At 45.3% G+C, this 21,345-nt stretch overlaps 1 protein-coding gene across 1 annotated transcript in view; it reads left to right on the plus strand.

The window, feature by feature from the left end:
• Positions 1-20,399, plus strand: part of Lmntd1 (lamin tail domain containing 1) — a 50,208-nt gene extending 29,809 nt beyond the window's left edge. The window contains exon 8 of the mRNA XM_075982157.1: positions 20,344-20,399. Coding sequence (XP_075838272.1) covers positions 20,344-20,399 — 56 coding nt within the window. The remainder of the gene's footprint in view (positions 1-20,343) is intronic.
• The last annotated feature ends 946 nt before the right edge of the window (positions 20,400-21,345 follow it).

The raw sequence follows: 21,345 nt of genomic DNA on the forward strand, positions 1-21,345 counted from the left end.
TGGTAATCACAGCATGCAGAGGGGAATCCCACATCACCTCCCCTTTTCTGTTTAAATAAAAAGGAAGGTTTTAACTTGAACATAGTAAAATTACATATAACAAAACAGGTATCAAGCAAGAATTACAGTTACAATATTTATATCTATCTTTTATCATAACGGAAAACTGTAATCATAACTATCCATTCTTCAACTTTAACAAAGATTACAGAAGGATATAATATTACCTAAGTAAACAGGAAGTACACTGTAGGCAACTTCCAAAACACTCGAATTGACAGGGACATCTCGCTACCTGAACAGTCACCCAAAGTTCTTTAATGTTGTGGGCTCCCATCTTCAGCCTACTGGCTCACAGTATCCTGCAGACTTTTCTGTGAAGCAGGAAATTTCAAAGACAGTTTTCCTTCTATTGGCAGTTTGTCAGTCACAACAGACATTGCAGAATGTCTGGCAGACTCTTTCATGAAGCAGAAACCCTGAAAGACCATCTCATTTTTAGGCAAATTCAGCAGTCATTTCTCTGCAGATCCTGCATCTCCAATTCACTCAGCATAATATCAAGCAGTCCAGGCAAGAGCAGTTCCTTGACCAAATGGCTAGCAAACTTCATATGGAGCCTCTTCAGTGCCCATCTTTCTCTTGAAGTTATTGGTGCTGCCAGGAGTAGATGTGTCTCACTGTTATGAAAAGTCCTAACTTCTTGAAACATTTAAATGACATATTCTGAAGGTCTCTGAAAGATTTGAAGAATACCTATCTAACTGAAATATGCCTCTATATATCTAGAAAACCTAAATAACATGACTACAAGCTTGACTATTTTAAATGATTATCTATTAACCTATATTTATTGATTATACATTGCATATTTAAATGAGTTGCACAAACACAATACCTTAATAAAAAGCAGAAATATACATGTAACAGAATTGACTTTAAATTTATATCAATAAACCAAGATCCATACCAATGCAAAGTATTGATCTCTATATCATATCCCCTTTAAATGTAAACAAACATTTATAAACACTCATTTAGGGAATTTGGGCATAGTTTTCTCCAACCTGCTTTTTGTTGGACAAAGTATTTTTGGGGTTATTCACAGTGACATTTCAGGGAGTCTTGGTCCCTCAAACCATATTAGTCTGGAAGGATTCCACAGGTTCTCATCTTCTGTGGAAGCAAATGTAAACCTCTTTTCCAAAGCAACTTATTCTTAGATCCAAATTCTGAAGTCAAGATACCTTTATGCTGGTTTAGTTTAGCAGCCCATAAAATGAAATGTCTTTCTGTACTTAGTTCCTTCACAGTCAAAAGAATTCAAAGAAAACACAATGATATACATAATCTAGACTCTCTGTGTATATTCCGTCTTTACATGGCTTATTTTTCTTACTCTATTACTTTTTTTTAAGTTTAGTATTTAATTCCTTTAATCTATGACTCTCTGTACTCTTTTATATTACGTTTACTGTCTCTGTCCTCCTTTTCTTCTCTCTCCCTAGCCTACGTACGTGTTTTAAACACACTGTGACTCATTTAGAGGTCTTTTATATCTGAATCTGTCCTATTGTGTATCTGCAATTATTTTCTGTCCAGAAGCGCTTCTTAAAATGCTAAGTGCTTCTGAGGCGGCTTTGCCTTTTGGTTCTGCCCAGTCCAACATGGTGGGGTGGAGGTCTGTTTAGCACAAGCCATATTCACAGCCCAATTTTCAGGCACACATTGGGTCTATGTTGCCATTAAGAAAGTTGTAACACTCTGCTCACAAACCCCATTTAAATATTTGATCTCCTGAAAGAGTCAGAGTGTGTACTCCAGCATGGCCCAGGAAGCAGCTGGTTCAAAACTCTGTAGTTTTTTTTTTCCGACTACTGATGAATCAGGAGCAGCCCATTTAGGAAAAAATGTGGCTAAACTTTGTTTTTTAGTGTCTAGAATTCTTGTCCAAGCCCTCTCAGATTTTATGTGGATTTAGCTAGCACACATTGGAGTGTCAATTTGTAGTAGGAGACCATTTGCTCTTTCTCAGCTTCCCAGCCCAGAATAATCACACAAAAACCATATTATTTGCAATACTGTTTGGCCAGTAGCTTAAGCATATTTAAAGCTAACCCATCTCTATTAATCTGTGCATCCTGGGGCCAATTTGTTATACAAAAGCCACTTATTTGTTCCCGGCTGCTCAGCCCCAAAATAACCACACAGAAACCATATTATTTGCAATACTGTTTGGCCAATAGCTTAAGCATATTTCTGGCTAACTCATATCTTAAATTATCCCATCTCCATTAATCAGATTCCATGATTTTTACATGAGAGTTTCAAGATATCTAATATGGTTTTCTCCAATGAATTACCTTCAATGACTTGCTTTGCGAATGAATTTAGTTTCAACTTTTCCTGAAGCAGCTTTCTGTTGTGACTCAGAAACTATTTCTCTGTGCTATGAATATGCACAGATAAATATGCATCAGAATTGCCAGGATGTTCTTTTGGTTTCTATTGCGAAAGTCAGTCACCAACAGACATGTTCTAAATGATAGATGGATAGCTGGGGAAAGAAATTCCTGAGTCACTGCCTCATGTTATAAGGAAGCCGGGTGGTGGTGGTGCACACCTTTAATCCCAGCACTCCGGAGGCAGAGGCAGGCGGATCTCTGTGAGTTCGAGGCCAGCCTAGGCTACAAAAGCTAGTTCTAGGACACTCCAAAGCTACAGAGAAACCCTGTCTCGAACCCCCCCCCCCCGCCGAAAAGAAGAAGAAACGTATAATGAATTCTTCAAGGGGAAGTTACCTTGTGTGTTCATCCTCTGATAGTTTTTCTAACATGCGCACACAATCATCAAAAAGAAAGCAGACCAGCTGACCAACCACACCTGCAGCTTCTCGAAGTCCTGCTCTTTATCCGCTGTAACAAACAGGCATTTGCTGGGTCGCAGAAGAAAGACACTTCAGCAGAGTACAGTGGTTTTGCCTCTAGTTGTTTCTTAAATACAGTGCAGGAGCTAGATACTAAAGAATAGGATAACTTAGAGAAACGTCTACATACCCCACGCCTAATTAATACCAACCACGGTTTTTGAGGATGTGAAAATATGCAATAGGATGTAAAAGTCGCCCTACGCTAACCCCTCACAACGGATGGTGCTCACATTCTGTCGTGATGACTGCCACATCCACTGCCTTAAAGCCTTTGTCCTTGTTCTAGTCTGAAGTGTATATCAGACCACACCACTCTGGCCCTTACTTCTGGACATTAACTGCACATGTAAGGATCTGTAGACCAGCACAGGATGGCAACTTTGCTTTTAACTTCTGGAAAGGGCATTGCACTAGGCGTATCTGCTCTTTGTGATAAAATCATACAGCATAAAGGAACTAACTCTAGTGTTACGTGGAGAGCTGATCCCATTACCATATCACTCCATTTTAATATTATTTTCTGTTCTCATATTGTCTTGTTCTACAGCAATGTAAATGAGCATTCTATATCTACCACAGCAGCCGTGTGTGCATGCGTGTGTGTGTGAATGTGTGTGTGTGTGTGTGTGTGCTTATACACAGGTGCTAAAGCTGCTTTAAGAGGGCTAGTCAAATGTTTTTAGTCCTCCACCATCCCATGTGTGCTCAGCCATGGTAGTCCTCCACCATCCCATGTGTGCTCAGCTGTTGTAGTCCTCCACCATCCCATGAGTGTGCTCAGCTGTGGTAGTCCTCCACCATCCCATGTGTGCTCAGCTGTTGTAGTCCTCCACCATCCCATGAGTGTGTGCTCAGCTGTTGTAGTCCTCCACCACCCCATGAGTGTGCTCAGCTGTGGTAGTCCTCCACCATCCCATGAGTGTGCTCAGCTGTGGTAGTCCTCCACCATCCCATGAGTGTGCTCAGCTGTGGTAGTCCTCCACCATCCCATGTGTGCTCAGCTGTGGTAGTCCTCCACCATCCCATGAGTGTGTGCTCAGCTGTGGTAGTCCTCCACCATCCCATGAGTGTGTGCTCAGCTGTTGTAGTCCTCCACCATCCCATGAGTGTGCTCAGCTGTTGTAGTCCTCCACCATCCCATGAGTGTGCTCAGCCATGGTAGTCCTCCACCATCCCATGAGTGTGTGCTCAGCTGTGGTAGTCCTCCACCATCCCATGAGTGTGCTCAGCTGTGGTAGTCCTCCACCATCCCATGAGTGTGCTCAGCTGTTGTAGTCCTCCACCATCCCATGAGTGTGTGCTCAGCTGTTGTAGTCCTCCACCATCCCATGTGTGCTCAGCTGTTGTAGTCCTCCACCATCCCATGAGTGCTCAGCTGTTGTAGTCCTCCACCATCCCATGAGTGTGTGCTCAGCTGTTGTAGTCCTCCACCATCCCATGTGTGCTCAGCTGTTGTAGTCCTCCACCATCCCATGAGTGCTCAGCTGTGGTAGTCCTCCACCATCCCATGAGTGTGCTCAGCTGTTGTAGTCCTCCACCATCCCATGAGTATGTGCTCAGCCATGGTAGTCCTCCACCATCCCATGAGTGTGCTCAGCTGTGGTAGTCCTCCACCATCCCATGAGTGCTCAGCTGTTGTAGTCCTCCACCATCCCATGAGTGTGTGCTCAGCCATGGTAGTCCTCCACCATCCCATGAGTGTGCTCAGCTGTTGTAGTCCTCCACCATCCCATGAGTGTGCTCAGCTGTTGTAGTCCTCCACCATCCCATGAGTGTGCTCAGCCATGGTAGTCCTCCACCATCCCATGTGTGCTCAGCTGTTGTAGTCCTCCACCATCCCATGAGTGTGTGCTCAGCTGTTGTAGTCCTCCACCATCCCATGAGTGTGCTCAGCTGTGGTAGTCCTCCACCATCCCATGAGTGTGCTCAGCCATGGTAGTCCTCCACCATCCCATGAGTGTGCTCAGCCATGGTAGTCCTCCACCATCCCATGAGTGTGCTCAGCTGTTGTAGTCCTCCACCATCCCATGAGTGTGCTCAGCTGTGGTAGTCCTCCACCATCCCATGAGTGTGCTCAGCTGTTGTAGTCCTCCACCATCCCATAAGTGTGCTCAGCCATGGTAGTCCTCCACCATCCCATGAGTGTGCTCAGCTGTTGTAGTCCTCCACCATCCCATGAGTGTGCTCAGCTGTGGTAGTCCTCCACCATCCCATGAGTGTGCTCAGCTGTTGTAGTCCTCCACCATCCCATGAGTGTGCTCAGCTGTGGTAGTCCTCCACCATCCCATGAGTGTGTGCTCAGCTGTTGTAGTCCTCCACCACCCCATGAGTGTGCTCAGCCATGGTAGTCCTCCACCATCCCATGAGTGCTCAGCTGTGGTAGTCCTCCACCATCCCATGAGTGCTCAGCTGTTGTAGTCCTCCACCACCCCATGAGTGTGCTCAGCCATGGTAGTCCTCCACCATCCCATGAGTGCTCAGCTGTGGTAGTCCTCCACCATCCCATGAGTGCTCAGCTGTTGTAGTCCTCCACCACCCCATGAGTGTGCTCAGCCATGGTAGTCCTCCACCATCCCATGAGTGCTCAGCTGTGGTAGTCCTCCACCATCCCATGTGTGCTCAGCTGTGGTAGTCCTCCACCATCCCATGAGTGTGCTCAGCTGTTGTAGTCCTCCACCATCCCATGAGTGTGCTCAGCTGTTGTAGTCCTCCACCATCCCATGAGTGTGCTCAGCTGTGGTAGTCCTCCACCATCCCATGAGTGTGCTCAGCCATGGTAGTCCTCCACCATCCCATGAGTGTGCTCAGCCATGGTAGTCCTCCACCATCCCATGAGTGCTCAGCTGTTGTAGTCCTCCACCATCCCATGAGTGTGCTCAGCTGTTGTAGTCCTCCACCATCCCATGAGTGTGCTCAGCTGTTGTAGTCCTCCACCATCCCATGAGTGTGCTCAGCTGTTGTAGTCCTCCACCATCCCATGAGTGCTCAGCTGTTGTAGTCCTCCACCATCCCATGAGTGCTCAGCTGTTGTAGTCCTCCATCATCCCATGAGTGTGCTCAGCTGTTGTAGTCCTCCACCACCCCATGAGTGCTCAGCCATGGTAGTCCTCCATCATCCCATGAGTGTGCTCAGCTGTTGTAGTCCTCCACCATCCCATGAGTGCTCAGCCATGGTAGTCCTCCACCATCCCATGAGTGTGCTCAGCTGTTGTAGTCCTCCACCATCCCATGAGTGTGTGCTCAGCTGTTGTAGTCCTCCACCATCCCATGAGTGCTCAGCCATGGTAGTCCTCCACCATCCCATGAGTGTGCTCAGCTGTTGTAGTCCTCCACCATCCCATGAGTGTGTGCTCAGCTGTTGTAGTCCTCCACCATCCCATGAGTGCTCAGCCATGGTAGTCCTCCACCATCCCATGAGTGTGCTCAGCTGTGGTAGTCCTCCACCATCCCATGAGTGTGTGCTCAGCTGTTGTAGTCCTCCACCATCCCATGAGTGCTCAGCCATGGTAGTCCTCCACCATCCCATGAGTGTGCTCAGCTGTGGTAGTCCTCCACCATCCCATGAGTGTGTGCTCAGCTGTTGTAGTCCTCCACCATCCCATGAGTGCTCAGCCATGGTAGTCCTCCACCATCCCATGTGTGCTCAGCTGTTGTAGTCCTCCACCATCCCATGAGTGTGCTCAGCTGTGGTAGTCCTCCACCATCCCATGTGTGTGCTCAGCCATGGTAGTCCTCCACCATCCCATGAGTGCTCAGCCATGGTAGTCCTCCACCATCCCATGTGTGCTCAGCTGTTGTAGTCCTCCACCATCCCATGTGTGCTCAGCTGTTGTAGTCCTCCACCATCCCATGAGTGTGCTCAGCTGTGGTAGTCCTCCACCATCCCATGAGTGTGCTCAGCTGTTGTAGTCCTCCACCATCCCATGAGTGCTCAGCTGTTGTAGTCCTCCACCATCCCATGAGTGTGCTCAGCTGTGGTAGTCCTCCACCATCCCATGAGTGTGCTCAGCTGTGGTAGTCCTCCACCATCCCATGTGTGCTCAGCTGTTGTAGTCCTCCACCATCCCATGAGTGTGCTCAGCTGTGGTAGTCCTCCACCATCCCATGTGTGTGCTCAGCCATGGTAGTCCTCCACCATCCCATGAGTGCTCAGCCATGGTAGTCCTCCACCATCCCATGTGTGCTCAGCTGTTGTAGTCCTCCACCATCCCATGTGTGCTCAGCTGTTGTAGTCCTCCACCATCCCATGAGTGTGCTCAGCTGTTGTAGTCCTCCACCATCCCATGAGTGTGCTCAGCTGTTGTAGTCCTCCACCATCCCATGTGTGCTCAGCTGTTGTAGTCCTCCACCATCCCATGAGTGCTCAGCTGTTGTAGTCCTCCACCATCCCATGAGTGCTCAGCTGTTGTAGTCCTCCACCATCCCATGAGTGTGCTCAGCTGTTGTAGTCCTCCACCATCCCATGAGTGCTCAGCTGTTGTAGTCCTCCACCATCCCATGAGTGCTCAGCTGTTGTAGTCCTCCACCATCCCATGAGTGCTCAGCCATGGTAGTCCTCCACCATCCCATGAGTGCTCAGCTGTGGTAGTCCTCCACCATCCCATGAGTGTGCTCAGCCATGGTAGTCCTCCACCATCCCATGTGTGCGTGCTCACTGTGCGGCATATACAGTTTTTATTTTCTACGCTTCTCTGAAGAGAGTTTGACGGTCTCCCAAAAGTGCAGGAGGAGAGTCCTGTTTCCCTTGTTCCCTGTAACTTTACATGGACAGAAGCTGACAGATGCTGACAAGCTCATTGCTATTTCAGGATGAAATTCCTCTGAAAAGTTCAGATGTGTGCAAGTCCTAAGAAAACAGACAGATGAGTTCCACATTCCAGGATGAATTGTGTCTTGTACTACACCGAGGAGTCTTAGCTCTTCAGTCCAGCTGAGGCAGATGCAGCTAACCTCAGATGTTTACGAGGATGCATGAGACAACTTAGCCCAGACTAGAGCACAATGTGTCACAGCCGTGACATTGTAAGGCACATACACCGTGTATTTCCTAGCGAGGCATTTCTGGTGTGCAGGGTATCTAGAATAACTGCCGCAGGCAAGTTAGGTTTATTTTTTAAATGGTTTAACCTTTAAAACGTAATCGTGGGGCAGGAGAGACAGCCAGCAGTTACGAGCACTCGCTGCTCTTGCAGAGGAACCGTGTTCAACTCTCAGGATCCACATGGCTGTCCACAACTGACTGTAACTCCAGTCCCAGGGGACTTATTGCCCTCCTCTGTCCTTCAAGGACAGCAGGCATGCACGTGGTGCATACACACTGGAAAATGTTCATACCTGTATAGTAGAATAGTAATAATAATATTTAACCATGTGTCACATAAAAATGTTGAGAAAGTTATAGCTAGTGATCTCAATTGATATAAAATATACACCTTATAAAGTTCAATACTTATCCATAAGAGTAAAAATATTAAAACTTAGAACTAAAAAATTTCAACTTGACAAATAACATTCCAAAATCCTAAAGCAAGTTTCTTGCAAGTCTAGAGAGAGGCAAGAATTCTCATTACTGTGACTGATGTTCAGTACTGTGCTAGAAGCCCCAAATGTAGAAGTCAAGAAAATGGAAAATTCTTACATGCTATTACCCCTTAACTCCATAATTCTTTTCTTAGTGACTCTATATGCTTGCAAACACATTTGTTATGACACATGCCATAATGGCAGCTGGGTCTTGATTGATCATGCCCTGACGCTGGAGGCACCCAGTCCATCACCCACCAAATAGATGAGTCCATTAGACATGGAATGAACCGCTGCAGTGGCGTCAGTATACACTGTCAGCACCCTTCCGAGCCAAAGGTCTCAGCCAAAGAAGTCTACTGGGTGAGACCGTGCACATAAAACTCAAAACCTTACCATGGTCTCAACAACTGGGAGAGTCCCATGTGACTGAAAGAAGAGGTGTGGGGCCCTGCCCAGAAATTACTTGAGGAACAAGGAGACGTCCCGTTTCTTGGCCTGCATCGTGTTTATGATGTTAACTGTCCTCAGGCTACACAGTCGTGGTTTGCAAACTTTCTATCCTTTTTGATGTGATGACAAGACCTGAGCAGGTAGCTCAGTCAATAAAGTGCTTTTCTTGCAGGCACAAGGACCTGAGTCCCACACCCCAGAACCCAATTTCTAAGGCCTGGCATAGAGTGACGGTGTTTAGACTTAGAGCTCTGGAGAAGTGGAGACGGGAGGAGCCGTGGAGCTCGTGGTACACCTGCCAATCAACCGGCAAGCTCCAGGGCCATGAGAGAGCTGCCTTCAGGAAAACAGACAGTGTCTGAAGGATGACACCCGAGGCTGACCTGTGGCCTATGCGTGCACCATGTAGTGTGTGCTCACACACACATATACACAGATACTCACTTGTAATTTTATGCTGCAGAAAGATAGGAAGGAAGGTGCGGTAATGAGAGATAATAACCGTGCTCTGCCGAGGGTGGAGAAAGAATCCATAGGTGCTCATCGGTGACCGGTAATGAGAGATGATAACCGTGCTCTGCCGAGGGCGGAGAAAGAATCCATAGGTGCTCATCGGTGACCTCCGTGGATAACAATGGTGAATATTAATGATGGGAAACTTCTTTAACAGGAGGAAGTGGCCTCCCAAGTAAGTCAGAGCGGCCACCCACTAGGATATGCTGGGCACTGATATTAACGGAGTTTGTAGCTCAGTGGTCTCCAGGCTCCCCTTATGGCACAGATGGCTAATCAGTAAAATGTTGTTCCTTTAAGGTGCAAGACCTAGAGGTCCAGAGACACCCAGACATGAGGCTTCCAAGAGTAAAACTAATTCCACCCCTGCTACCACTAACAGAACCATGTTGTGGCCCACATTCCGAACAGCGAACTATAAACAAATTCTGAACACAGCATCTCCTTGAGATCTTTGGGCTATGAGTCTCCCCTGTGGCACCATAGAGCGGGCAAAGCTGCCCTAGATGCAGCCGTGTGCTAGGTGGAGGAGCCTGCCTCTATCAGCATGTCTTCAGGGCTGTTAACCGAGACACTGATGATCTTGTTCATGCCATCCTTAGGTTGGATTGTTGCTTCTGAGACAGATGACCTCCACAGAACTGTGGCCACTCTAGACTTAACTTCAGATAGTGGGCTCCTGGTAAGAAGAGAAAAGGGGTTCACAGCTAACAGATGTTTTAAGGGCAGTTAAATACAGAACAGAGAGACAGTTCAGTTCCCAGCACCTGTATGGAAGGATCACAACCACCTGTAATGCTAGTTCCAGGTGACCCAACACCCTCTGATGGCCTCAGTGGGCAATAGAAGTCATAAGCACACACACTCACATGCACATGCACACACACACATGCACAAACATACACACAAGCATGTGTACACACACATACACATTCATATGTATTGCAGGCACAAACATGCACAAGCACGCACACACACATGCACGTGCACACATGCACACATGAGTGAAATCTTTTAAGAGAGAGAGAGATTTGAATTAGGACATGAATTTTGGGTTTTGAGTGTTGTTCTGTTCCTGCGTGTTGGTTGCCTGTACTTACCTGGCCTGTTCCTGGGAAAACCATACTGGAATCGTATGTGGTACGGAATAGTTCAATGATGGAGCAGCAGAAATCATACAAAGGTGGGGAAAGGTGGACTCTGGGAGGTGAGCGATGGCTGTGGATGGCGTGTGCATGACTTTCCTCATTGGCGTGACCAAAAGTGACTTCAGAGAGGGTTTCTCTGGCAGTGACTGTGGGGGCAGGCGCAGCTTGGCAGGAGTGGCGGGGGCCATAGACTGTCTCCTCACATGTGGGAGTCAGAGCAGACAGAGAACAGTGCTGGTGCCCACCTGGCTCCCTCCCTTTCTCTTACCTTTGTGATGTGGGAGTGTCATATATCCTTTGTTTTCATTGGTTAATTAATAAAGAAACTGCTTGGCCTGATAGGTTAGAACATAGGTGGGTGGAGTAAACAGAACAGAATGCTGGGAGGAAGAGTAAGTGAGCTCAGACGCCATGCCGCTGCTCCCCAGAGCAGATGCGATGAAGCTCCGACCCAGGATGGACGTAGGCTAGAATCTCCCTGGTAAGTGCACCTCGTGGTGCTACACACATTAATAGAAATGGGCCAAGCAGTGTTTAAATGAATACAGTTTGTGTGTTGTTATTTTGGGGCATAAGCTAGCCAGGCGGCCAAGAGCTGAGTGGCAGGAATGCGGCCTGCAGCTCCCTTCAACACCTTTGCTTTCTTTTTTCCCTGTCTGGGACCCCACCAGTAGGATGGTGATGCCCATGTGTAGGATAAGTCTTGTTCCCCAACTTGTCCTCTCAGGAATTGCCCGCATAGACAGCCAAAGTATATGCCTCACTAATGTGTGGGCTTTTACAAATTCCCTCAGTTTGGTTGTGAAGATTTTCATCACAGGCAGAATGTTTACTGATATTTTCTTGTTGCCCAAGATTTCTGTCCTGCCCGGTTCCTGCAGTCACCAGGCCCCAAAGAAAATCACAGAGGTCTACATTAGTTATAAACTGATTGGCCCATTAGCTCAGGCTTTCCGTCAACTCCCACCATTTTCTATGTGCTTGGATTCTTTTAAGAATTTTTAATTCTTTTATATGTGTGTATGTGTGTGTCTGTCAAGTGTAGCAGCTATTTTTTATTTGTGTACATTTGTGTGTCTGCCATGTATATGCATGTGTGTTGTACCTATGGAGGTCAGGAAAGGGTCTGATACCCTGGAACTGAAGTCTCGGGCATTTGTGAGCCTCCAGATAGGATTGCTGAGAGACAAATTCAGGCCCTCTGCAAAAGCAACAAGTGCACTTGGCACTGAACCCCCTCTCCTAAAACTAGTTTGCAATGAAAGAAGGAAGCAGAAAGAAGCAGCTGAGGCATTCTTGGCAGAACTGCTGAAGTTTGCTGAGCACAGAATCGCTGAATGAAGGCGGAGGCCACTCCCAAGCAGATGTGCCTGCAGCATCCCATCCATGGTCCTCTAGCATAGCGTAGCACAGCACAGCACGGCACAGCACAGCAGTTCTCAGCCTGTGGGTCACCAACCTTTGGGGCCTGTATCAGATCTCCTGCATAGCAGATATTTACATTGCAATGCATAACCGTAGCAAAATTACAGTTATGAAATAGCAATGAAATAATTTTATGGTTGGGGTCTCCAAAGCCTAAGGAGCTGTATAAAGGGCTGCAGCATTAGGAAGGTTGAGAACCACAGCCAGAAGCCCTGTCTTCTTGCCAGTGTTGCCGTTAAAGTCTGTGTGTGGTGATATTTTGTTCATGATCTAACAAGTAAAGCTTGCCTGAAAATCAGAGTGTGCAGCTAGGCAGGCAGTGGTGGCACATACCTTTAATCCAAGCACAGAGACAGTTAGACAGATCTCTGTAGAGTTCAAGGCCACTCTGGGCTACATTAGATTGATCCAATCTTAAAGAGAAACAGAGCCAGGAGGTGATGGCTCACACCTTTAATTGGGAGTCACAGGCCTTTAATCCCAGCACGAGGGAGGTGGAGACAGAAAGGCATGTGGCTGGGAGGAGAGAGGAAAATAAAGTGGGAAGAAACAGGGGCTCAAGGCCTGAGTATTCAGTCTGAGGATTCGTAGAGACAGGATACCCCATTCGCTCTGAGGATTCAGTAGAGGTAAGAACGAGTGGCTGGCTTCTCTGCTCTTATCTTTCAACTTTTGACCCCTAACATCTGATTCCAAGGTTTTATTATTAAGATCAATCAGAAATCGTGGTACATCTTCCTCAGTGTCCTTGTGCAACCAGGCTTAACAGTGAGAACCAGCCCTGAGGATGGTGACAGAGCAAATATGCGCCTATTGTGGTTCGAACTGAACTGAACCCCCACAGGCTCCTGTATGTGAACACTTGGGTTCCCACTGGAGACTGTCCTGGAAGCTTAGGTAGGTGGAGCCTCCCTGGAGGAAGTGGGATCCTTGTGGTGGACCAAGACAGCCTCTCTTCCTGTCTGCTCCCTGCCTGCTGACGAATGTGACCACCACCATCTCATGCTGCTTCTGCAGCTAGTCCCTTCTTCCCTCAAGTTGCTTCTTGTCAGGTATATTGGGTGCATTAGGAAGACAATAACTTTCAGTTTGTTGTTGACTGAGGTTTCTGTCTCACCTGGTCTTGTAGCCATTTGGTACCAAAGAAATACACCAAGGTCTACATTAATTATAAACTGGTTGGCCGAGTAGCTCAGGCTTCTTATTAATTAATTCTTACATCTTACATAACCCATTATTCTTGTCTGTGTTAGCCACGTGGTTTGGTACCTTTCTCGGCGAGGCAGTCACATCTTGCGTCCTGTGTCTGGGTGACAACTTCAGACTGAAACTTCCCTCTTCCCAGAATTTTGCCCCACATTTACTTCCTGCCTGGTCACCCCGCCTATACTTCCTGCCTGGCTACTGGCCAATCAGTGTTTATTTAAAATACAAATCACGGGGTACAGACCATAGTCCCACACAGTTTGTTACTGAGCAGGCTTTGTGCTGCATACTGCTTAAGGCACCTGACCCATCAGCCATGATGCATGTTGTGTTCTGCAGTGAGAATTCATTTTAATTGTGCACAGTACAGCTGCTGCCATTGTCAGCATCAATGTTATTGTGGTAATAACAGTTCATCTTCCTCTCTGAAGGTTGCAGAGCCACACGATGAGAGCCAACTACTAGAAAATAAATGAAGCCACAGCCTAATGCAGTAATAAGGTGTTTAAAGTCTCATCAGCGTAAGGTCTATATCCCAAGATCACGCCTAGGGGACTTTACGTCAGCTGGACTCTGGGCCATTACTCGTTACAGGCCATTAGATCTGGCATCTGTCTTGGGATCGAAAAATTTTCCACAAGGAACCACACGTTTGATATGAATTTCCTTTATGTGTTCAGGCTAGCATCTGTTCATTGGTGCTTGCTTGTTTTATGGGGTCTACATTTATCGTGTTAAGAATTTGGAATGTCTGGATTCTGAATTCACATTTCTATGGCTGGCAATGTATCAGGCGTGTGTTTTGGGGGAGATAGCTTAATGAGTGAAATGCCTGCCGTATAAACACGAGGACCTGGATTTGATCCCTAGCACCCATGTGAAGCCAAGCATGGTGCCACACAACTATAACCCTAGTTCCCAGGTGGGTGGAAACGGACACAATTTGACAAAAAAAATGTATGAATCTTTATACAGGAAGTTTTAAACAACAGAAAAGCCAGCATTTCCTGCAGAACGGAAAGGCTGGTTCCTGTCAGTGGGAATAGGGAATGACTTGAGAGGACACTGCAGGGTGTCCAGGTATCTGTTCATGTCCCCTTATCAAACTAAGAACACTTAAAGAAGAGCATGTCACCCCGTGTCTGAGGATAATAACATTTCCACCGATTTCCAGAATGTGGACTGTGATTTTATAACTTTTTTAAAATAATGAAGCAGAGGTGTGAGGCAGCACGGTGCGCCTCTCCTCGCACGTTTCTTTAATAGTCACAGTCCTGACAGAACAACCAGGGCCATCACGACTGCATCCTTTACCTCAAAACATTTCAACACATGCTATAGTCTGCTCTTAGTGAGGAGCAGACGTAACCCCACTTACGGAGAACTATGTCATCAATGATCCATTTCCTTACACAAGTCAAGCATTCCAGTTAAATTAAGAAGGGGCTAAACATCTCAGTTTCAATTACCCAAAAACTGCTGTCACCCTCCAAGACGAAAATGGAAGGATGGGACCTCCTCTAAGTGTCTGTGGAGCTGCATCCCTGTGTTTGGACTTCCAGCGTCCAAAGCCCTCGTCCTCAGGCCAGACTGCAAGGACATACAAGAAATCCATACAAGGTCTACTTCATGCCCACAGAGTGTTCGGGAAAATGGGCAGTGATGCCTTCCTTCCTTCCTTTCTTCTTTCTAGATCTATGCTACTGCCTGTGGCAAGTCCCTTAGGACCCTGGTTATAGCCCAACCCTGGGAATTTTCAGGAAGGTTACACCAGCCTGTGCCAAATAGAATCCTGATTCAGTGGGAGCAGGAAACTGTCCATGGCTGAGAAAGTCACTGCCGGTGACGCATCTGCCACCTGTCACCCTCACAGCCAAGACCTGAGGGTGTTCTTCGTGATCAAACACTGGAAAAACCTAGTAACTGTGGATTGTTAGGTATGCCCAGGGAGCATTTCCTGTTGTGCTAGGATGTTCCGTCTATCTGGTTGGTGTAACCCAGGCAGGCCTGGAATTACTATGTAGCCAGTACAACCTGAAACTCTGGTCTCTGTTTCCGTGCTGAGATTGGAGCACACATCACCACAGCAATCTACCTAGGACATTGGCTTTCTTATTTGTTACTTTTCCGGTTTAAATGTGATCTCATCTCTGACATGAAAGTAATCTGTACTTAGTGTTATTCAGTTCTCCACTCTTTGGTTTGATACACTGGTTCATATGTAACCATTGTGTTTATGCAATATGACCTTCAGTTCCATCAAGTACAGTCATCTCTCCTAGGCTCACGGTCCTTCCACAGACTTAACCAACTTCAAATTGACAATCACAGAATAAAATATTCAGAAATAAAATACTGACCATGTACATGATAGTTGGCGGAGGTTTCTGTCCCACCTGGTTCTGCAATAAACACACAGAAACTATATTATTTGCAATACTATGGCCAATAGCTTACACATATTACTATCTCTTATTTCCTAAATTAACCCACCCTCATTAATCTGTGCATCACCACAAGGTTGTGACCTACTGGCAAAAATTCAGCAGGCTCCAGCGGAGGTGTCGGTCCCCAGTAGTAGCTACATGACTTCTCCTTGACTTTGCCTATTCTCTCTATATATCTCTTCCAGCCTGACTATATTATGTTAAGCCATTGGCCAAAAGCAGCTTCTTTTATAACCAGTAAATGCAACATGTATACAGAAAGACTTCCCACACCATTTCCCCTTTTCTTTTTAAATAAAAAGGAAGGTTTTAACTTGAACATAGTAGAATTAATATAACAAAACAGGTACCAAACAAGAATTACAGTTACAGTATTTATTTCGACTTAATCTTTTATCATAACTAAGAAAAACTATAACTATTCTTCAACTCCATCAAAGACTCCAGAAGGATATAATATTACCTAAGTAAACAGGAAGTGCATTGTAAGCAGCTTCCAAAACTCTAGAATTGACAGAGACATCTTGCTGCCTGGACAGTCAGCCAAAGTTCTTCTGTAACGTTGTGGTCACCCATCTTTAGCCTACTGGCCCATAATATCCAGTAGTGATGTGGGAGTCTCCTCTGTGTGCTGCGATTACCATTAATGAATAAAGAAACTGCCTTGGCCTGCTGATAGGGCAGAACTTGGCTAGGTGTGGAAGGCAGAACTGAATCCTGGGAGGAAGAAGGCAGAGTCAGAGAGACTCCATGGAGCTGCCAGAGTCAGACATGCTGAATCATTACTGGTAAGCCACTGACACATGGTGATATACAGATTAGTAGAAATGGGTAAAATTAATATAAGAGTTAGCCAAAAAGAAGCTAGAGCTAATGGGCCAAGCATTGTTTTAATTAATGTGGTTTCTGCGTGGTTATTTTGGTTCAGGGTGGCTGGGACAAAATACCTCGACTTCAGAATTTAAGTCAAAAGGTATGTTACTTTAGAGAAGAGGTTTTGCTTTTGTTTCCACAGGAAATGAGAGGCTGTGGATTTATTCCTGGTTAAGAAAAATCAGGTTTGATCAAGGAAGACCCCTTGAGAAATCTCTGATAGAAGTGGATGACCCCGATGTCTGAGTTCTACGTCCAGAACTGACTCAAGACATCTGACTGAAATGATCAAGCTTCAGAGGATATTTAACTCATAACTTGATCATAATTTTAAATTTTCTTTAGGTCCCCATAAGATTATCAGCACCCCAATTCAGTAGGAAGTAGCCTGGAAAACTACACCCACATTCCCAAAAAATGGACTATGGATATTTTCCTTTGTTTAGAATGTTGGTTACAAGTTATTACGGATAATGGTCAGGAAAAAGCTAAACAAGGGAGATTCGATTCAAAGTTCTTGTTCTTTAAATAAAAAGGGAAGAGGGGAATTGCTGTGGGACAATGGCTTTACCCTGTAAACATTTGTTGCTTGTACTTGTTTAATAAAATGCTGATTGGCCAGTAGCCAGGCAGGAAGTATAGGCGGGGTGACCACTCAGGAAGTAGAGGTGAGGCAATGAGAACAGGAGAATTCTGGGAAGAGGAAAGCTAAGTAGTCGTGACCCCAGTCATAGAGGAAGCAAGATAGCAAGATGTGACTGCCTTGCCGAAAAAGATACCAAGCTACATGGCTAACACAGACAAGAATTATGGATTAATATAAGTTATAAGAATTAATAAGAAGCCTGAAATACTAGGCCAACCAGTTTATAATTAATGTACACCTCTGTGTGATTTCTTTGGGACTTAAAGACTGCGAGAACTGGGCAGGACAGAAACCTCAGTAAACAAAAACCTTCCTTTTCATTTAAACAGAAAAGGAGAGGTGATGTGGGATCCCCCCTCTATATGCTATGAATATCATTGGTTAATAAAGAAACTGCTTTGAAGCTACATGGTGGTGGTGCATGCCTTTAATCCCAGCACTTGGGAGGCAGAGGCAGGCGGATCTTTGTGAGTATGAGGCTAGCCTGCTGTACAAGAGCTAGTTCCAGAACAGGCTCCAAAGCTACAGAAAAACCCTATCTTGGAAAACCAAAAAAGAATAAAGAAAAGAAACTGCTTTGAGACTATAGCAGAGCAGGGCAGAACAGAGTTAGGCAGGGAAAACCAAATTGAATGCTGGGAGAAGGAAGGCAGAGTAGAGAGAAGCCATGTAGTCCCACTGGAGACAGACACCAGAACTTTACCATGAAGCCACAGCCTCATGGCGATACACAGATTAATGGAGATGAGCTAATTTAAGATATGAGTTAGCCAGAAATACACTTAAGCTATTGGCCAAACAGTATTACAAATAATATGGTTTCTGTGTGATTGTTTCGGGAGCCTGTATATATAGCCGTAAAATGAACAATTGGCTTCCTACAACATATGACTGTCTATACTCTTTTTCCTCTCTCAAGGCTGCATATATTTATCCAACACTGTGCCCCATTTAGAGGTTTTCTTAATCTGAATCTGTCTTTATTGTGTATCTGTAATTATTTTCTGACCAGGAGCAGGTTTTTGTTTGTTTGTTTTTTAATGCTAAATGGGCATAGCTAGGATCAACTCTGCCATCTTGCCTGCTGGATGCACCAAGTCCAACATGGAAGAGGCATCTTCATTGCCTCTGAGTCATGTACATTGCCCGAGCTCCAGGGTCACAGAGGGTCTTTGTCACCATTAAGCAATTTGTAACATGCTACTCATAGACCCCATTTAAGCACTTGGCCTCCTGAAAGGGCCAGAGCTGTTTGTGCAACTAGCACAAACCAGGAAGGGCATCCTTTTGAAACTGTGCAGGGTTTTTTTTTTTGTTTATTTGTTTTCGTTGCTGCCGCTGAATAAGGAAGACCTCTCAGCAAATAGAGCAAGAAGCTGCATTAAATTCTCTCTCTCTCTCTTTCTCTCTCTCTCTCTCTCTCTCTCTCTCTCTCTCTGTGTGTGTGTGTGTGTGTGTGTAGAATTTCTTTTCAAGCTCTGATGTGGGAGGGTCTTCTGTTTTGAGTTTATTTCATTGGTTAATAAAGAAACTGCCTTGGCCTTTGATAGGACAGAAAATTAGGTAGGCAGAGTAAACAGAACAGAATGCTGGGAAGAAGGGAAGTTAGGCAGACACCATGCCTCTCCTCTCCAGGGCAGATGCGATAAAGCTCCAGCCCAAGATGGACATAGGCTAGAATCTTCCTGGTAAGCCACCACCATGTGGTGCTACACAGATTACTAAATATGGGTTAAGCAAGATATGAGAGTTAGCCAAGAAGAGGCTAGATATAATGGACCAGGCAGTGTTTAAAAGAATACAGTCTCTGTGTAATTATTTTGGGGCATAAGCTAGCCAGGGGGCCAAGAGCCAGGTGGCAGGAACACAGCCCGCAGCTCCTTCTACAAAGCTCTCTCAGGGTTTTTATGTGGATGTAGTCAGCTCAAGTAGGCACACCAGTAGATGGACACTGTTCATTTCCAGCTGCCAAGATCACAATGTAATCACTCAAAAACTATAGTATTCGCAGTACTGTTTGGCCAATAGCTTAAGGATATTGCTAGCTAGCTCTTATATCCTAAACTAACCCATCTCCATTAATCTGTGCCTCACTATGAGGTCATGGCATACTGGCAAATTTTTGGCAGACTCCAGAGAAGATGTCTGTCCCCAGAGGTGACTACATGCCTTTTCCTTGACTCTGCCTTCTCTCTCTCTCTCTGTCTCTCTCTCTCTCTCTGTGTGTGTGTGTGTGTGTGTGTGTGTGTGTGTGTGTGTGTGTGTATCTTCCAGCCTGGCTTATTCTGTTAATCCATTGGCCAAAAGCAACTTCTTTATTAACCAATAAAACAACACATATAGAGAAGGATTTCCCACACCACATGATCATCATTCCTTAAAGAATCAGTACAACAACGCCACACAGGGCAGTCACACTGTATATAGTGTTTTACAAGTCCTGCAGATGTGGTTCAAAGAAAAGTGTGGGTTATATGCAAAGTCTGATGTTTTATTCAAGAGCATTGAGCATCAGTGAGGCTGACAATGAAGAGACACATGCCACCTCACTTTGACTAAGGTGGCAGATAGATGACACAGTGTCATTTCCCTACCCCCTCTCCTGGTCACAGGGTCATTGTGGCATGTGTGAGTGTTGATACCACTAGGGAAATACTGTGAACAGCGTGTTACTCTATAATTCTCTGCTTAAAAAATATTTCTCAAGAGGCCAGTCAGGGAAGGTATGAGTTCAAAGCCGGCCTGGGCTATGCAGCTAGTTGGAGGCAACTTGTTCCAATCTCCAAAAACTTAGAAAATTAGATAGAGGACTGGGGATACTGCTCAGTTCAGAGCACTTAAGCACATTCAGTCTGTCTTCAGTACTGAAAATAAATTGCTTGCACACACGCACACACACACGTGCACACACTTTCTAGAGTTATATTCTTCTCTTGGTTTTTATTATATTTTGAACATAAATTTTAAATTGCTCACTGATAGCTTGGACTTCACAATAATTGGAAACCACTTTTCTCAGGTTGCTAAGCTACTTGCTTCAAGTTTCCACTAAACACAGCCTTCAAAATACAGATTTATCCGCATTAAATAAAACCCTGTTAGCTCACACTAGAACTGGCTTTGCTGTGAAAAGTCCACACTCGGAGCATAAACCTAAACTCCTGCCCTTTTTATTTCTAGGGACCAAGAAAAAGAAATCAAAGTCAGAAAAAAATAGAAAAAAGCTCAATCTGTGAAAGTAAGTAACTCTTGTAAACTTGCTTTTTCTGTAGAAAAACAGTACCACAAGTAACTATAATACATTTTTGAGGGTTTTGTTTTATGGCCAAAGCTGGCCTCAAACTTGTGTTAATCCTCCTGCCTCATTCTCCTGATGTAATAAGGTATTTGTAATACCTCGAAAAATGGATTGTTCTTTTTTTTTTACTATCTTTGTGTTTTAAAAACCAGGACCTGGTGGCATAGCTGTGACTGGCCTGTACTTTGCTATGTAGAATATTCTGGCCTCCAACTCACAAAAATCCACCTGCCTCTGCTCCCTGAGTGGTGAGATTAAAGTTGTGCACCCCAAAGCCTGGCAACATATCTGTCATCTCTAGTTTTCTGTTGCTTTCAAACCCATCAGGTTTTGTTTTCTTGTTAAATGATGAACTATTAAAAATGAGAAATAATTTTCCCCAGATCTTCTTTTTATCCTTTTTGATAGGTAAGTAATATGCCACTGAAATCTAGAGTCTACATGTGAACTCTACATGTGAATCAAGGTGATTCATTCTGTGTGAGCCATGTGTATTAGTGGTATACCAGAAGCTTCTCTGGCTTAAGAGCCTGCAGGGCTCCATGCTGGAACATTGTTAATGATACGGAAGAGTGGGCGTGCCATCTTCTGTGATCCAGTTCCTAATGTCTCGGCATCATTTAAGAGGTCACTTTTGGTGTTGCTTCATCTTTGTTTGATCAGATCAACACCCAAGTTTTTGAGTCCAGGAAAGACATCAAGGAGGTGTCAAGGAGAGTGGCCCCCATAGGTTCTGATGTTTGGATCTTGGTCTATAGTTAGTGGAGTTTTAGGGAAGGATTAGGAGCTGTGACCCTGTTGGTGTGTCACTAGCTTTGAGGTTCCTAACACCCACACCAGACCTGGGTGGCTCTTGTGCCTCACGGTTCTGTCTCAGGATGTGG

The sequence above is a fragment of the Microtus pennsylvanicus genome, chromosome 8 (genome assembly GCF_037038515.1).
Source record: "Microtus pennsylvanicus isolate mMicPen1 chromosome 8, mMicPen1.hap1, whole genome shotgun sequence".
Classification (NCBI taxonomy): domain Eukaryota; kingdom Metazoa; phylum Chordata; class Mammalia; order Rodentia; family Cricetidae; genus Microtus; species Microtus pennsylvanicus.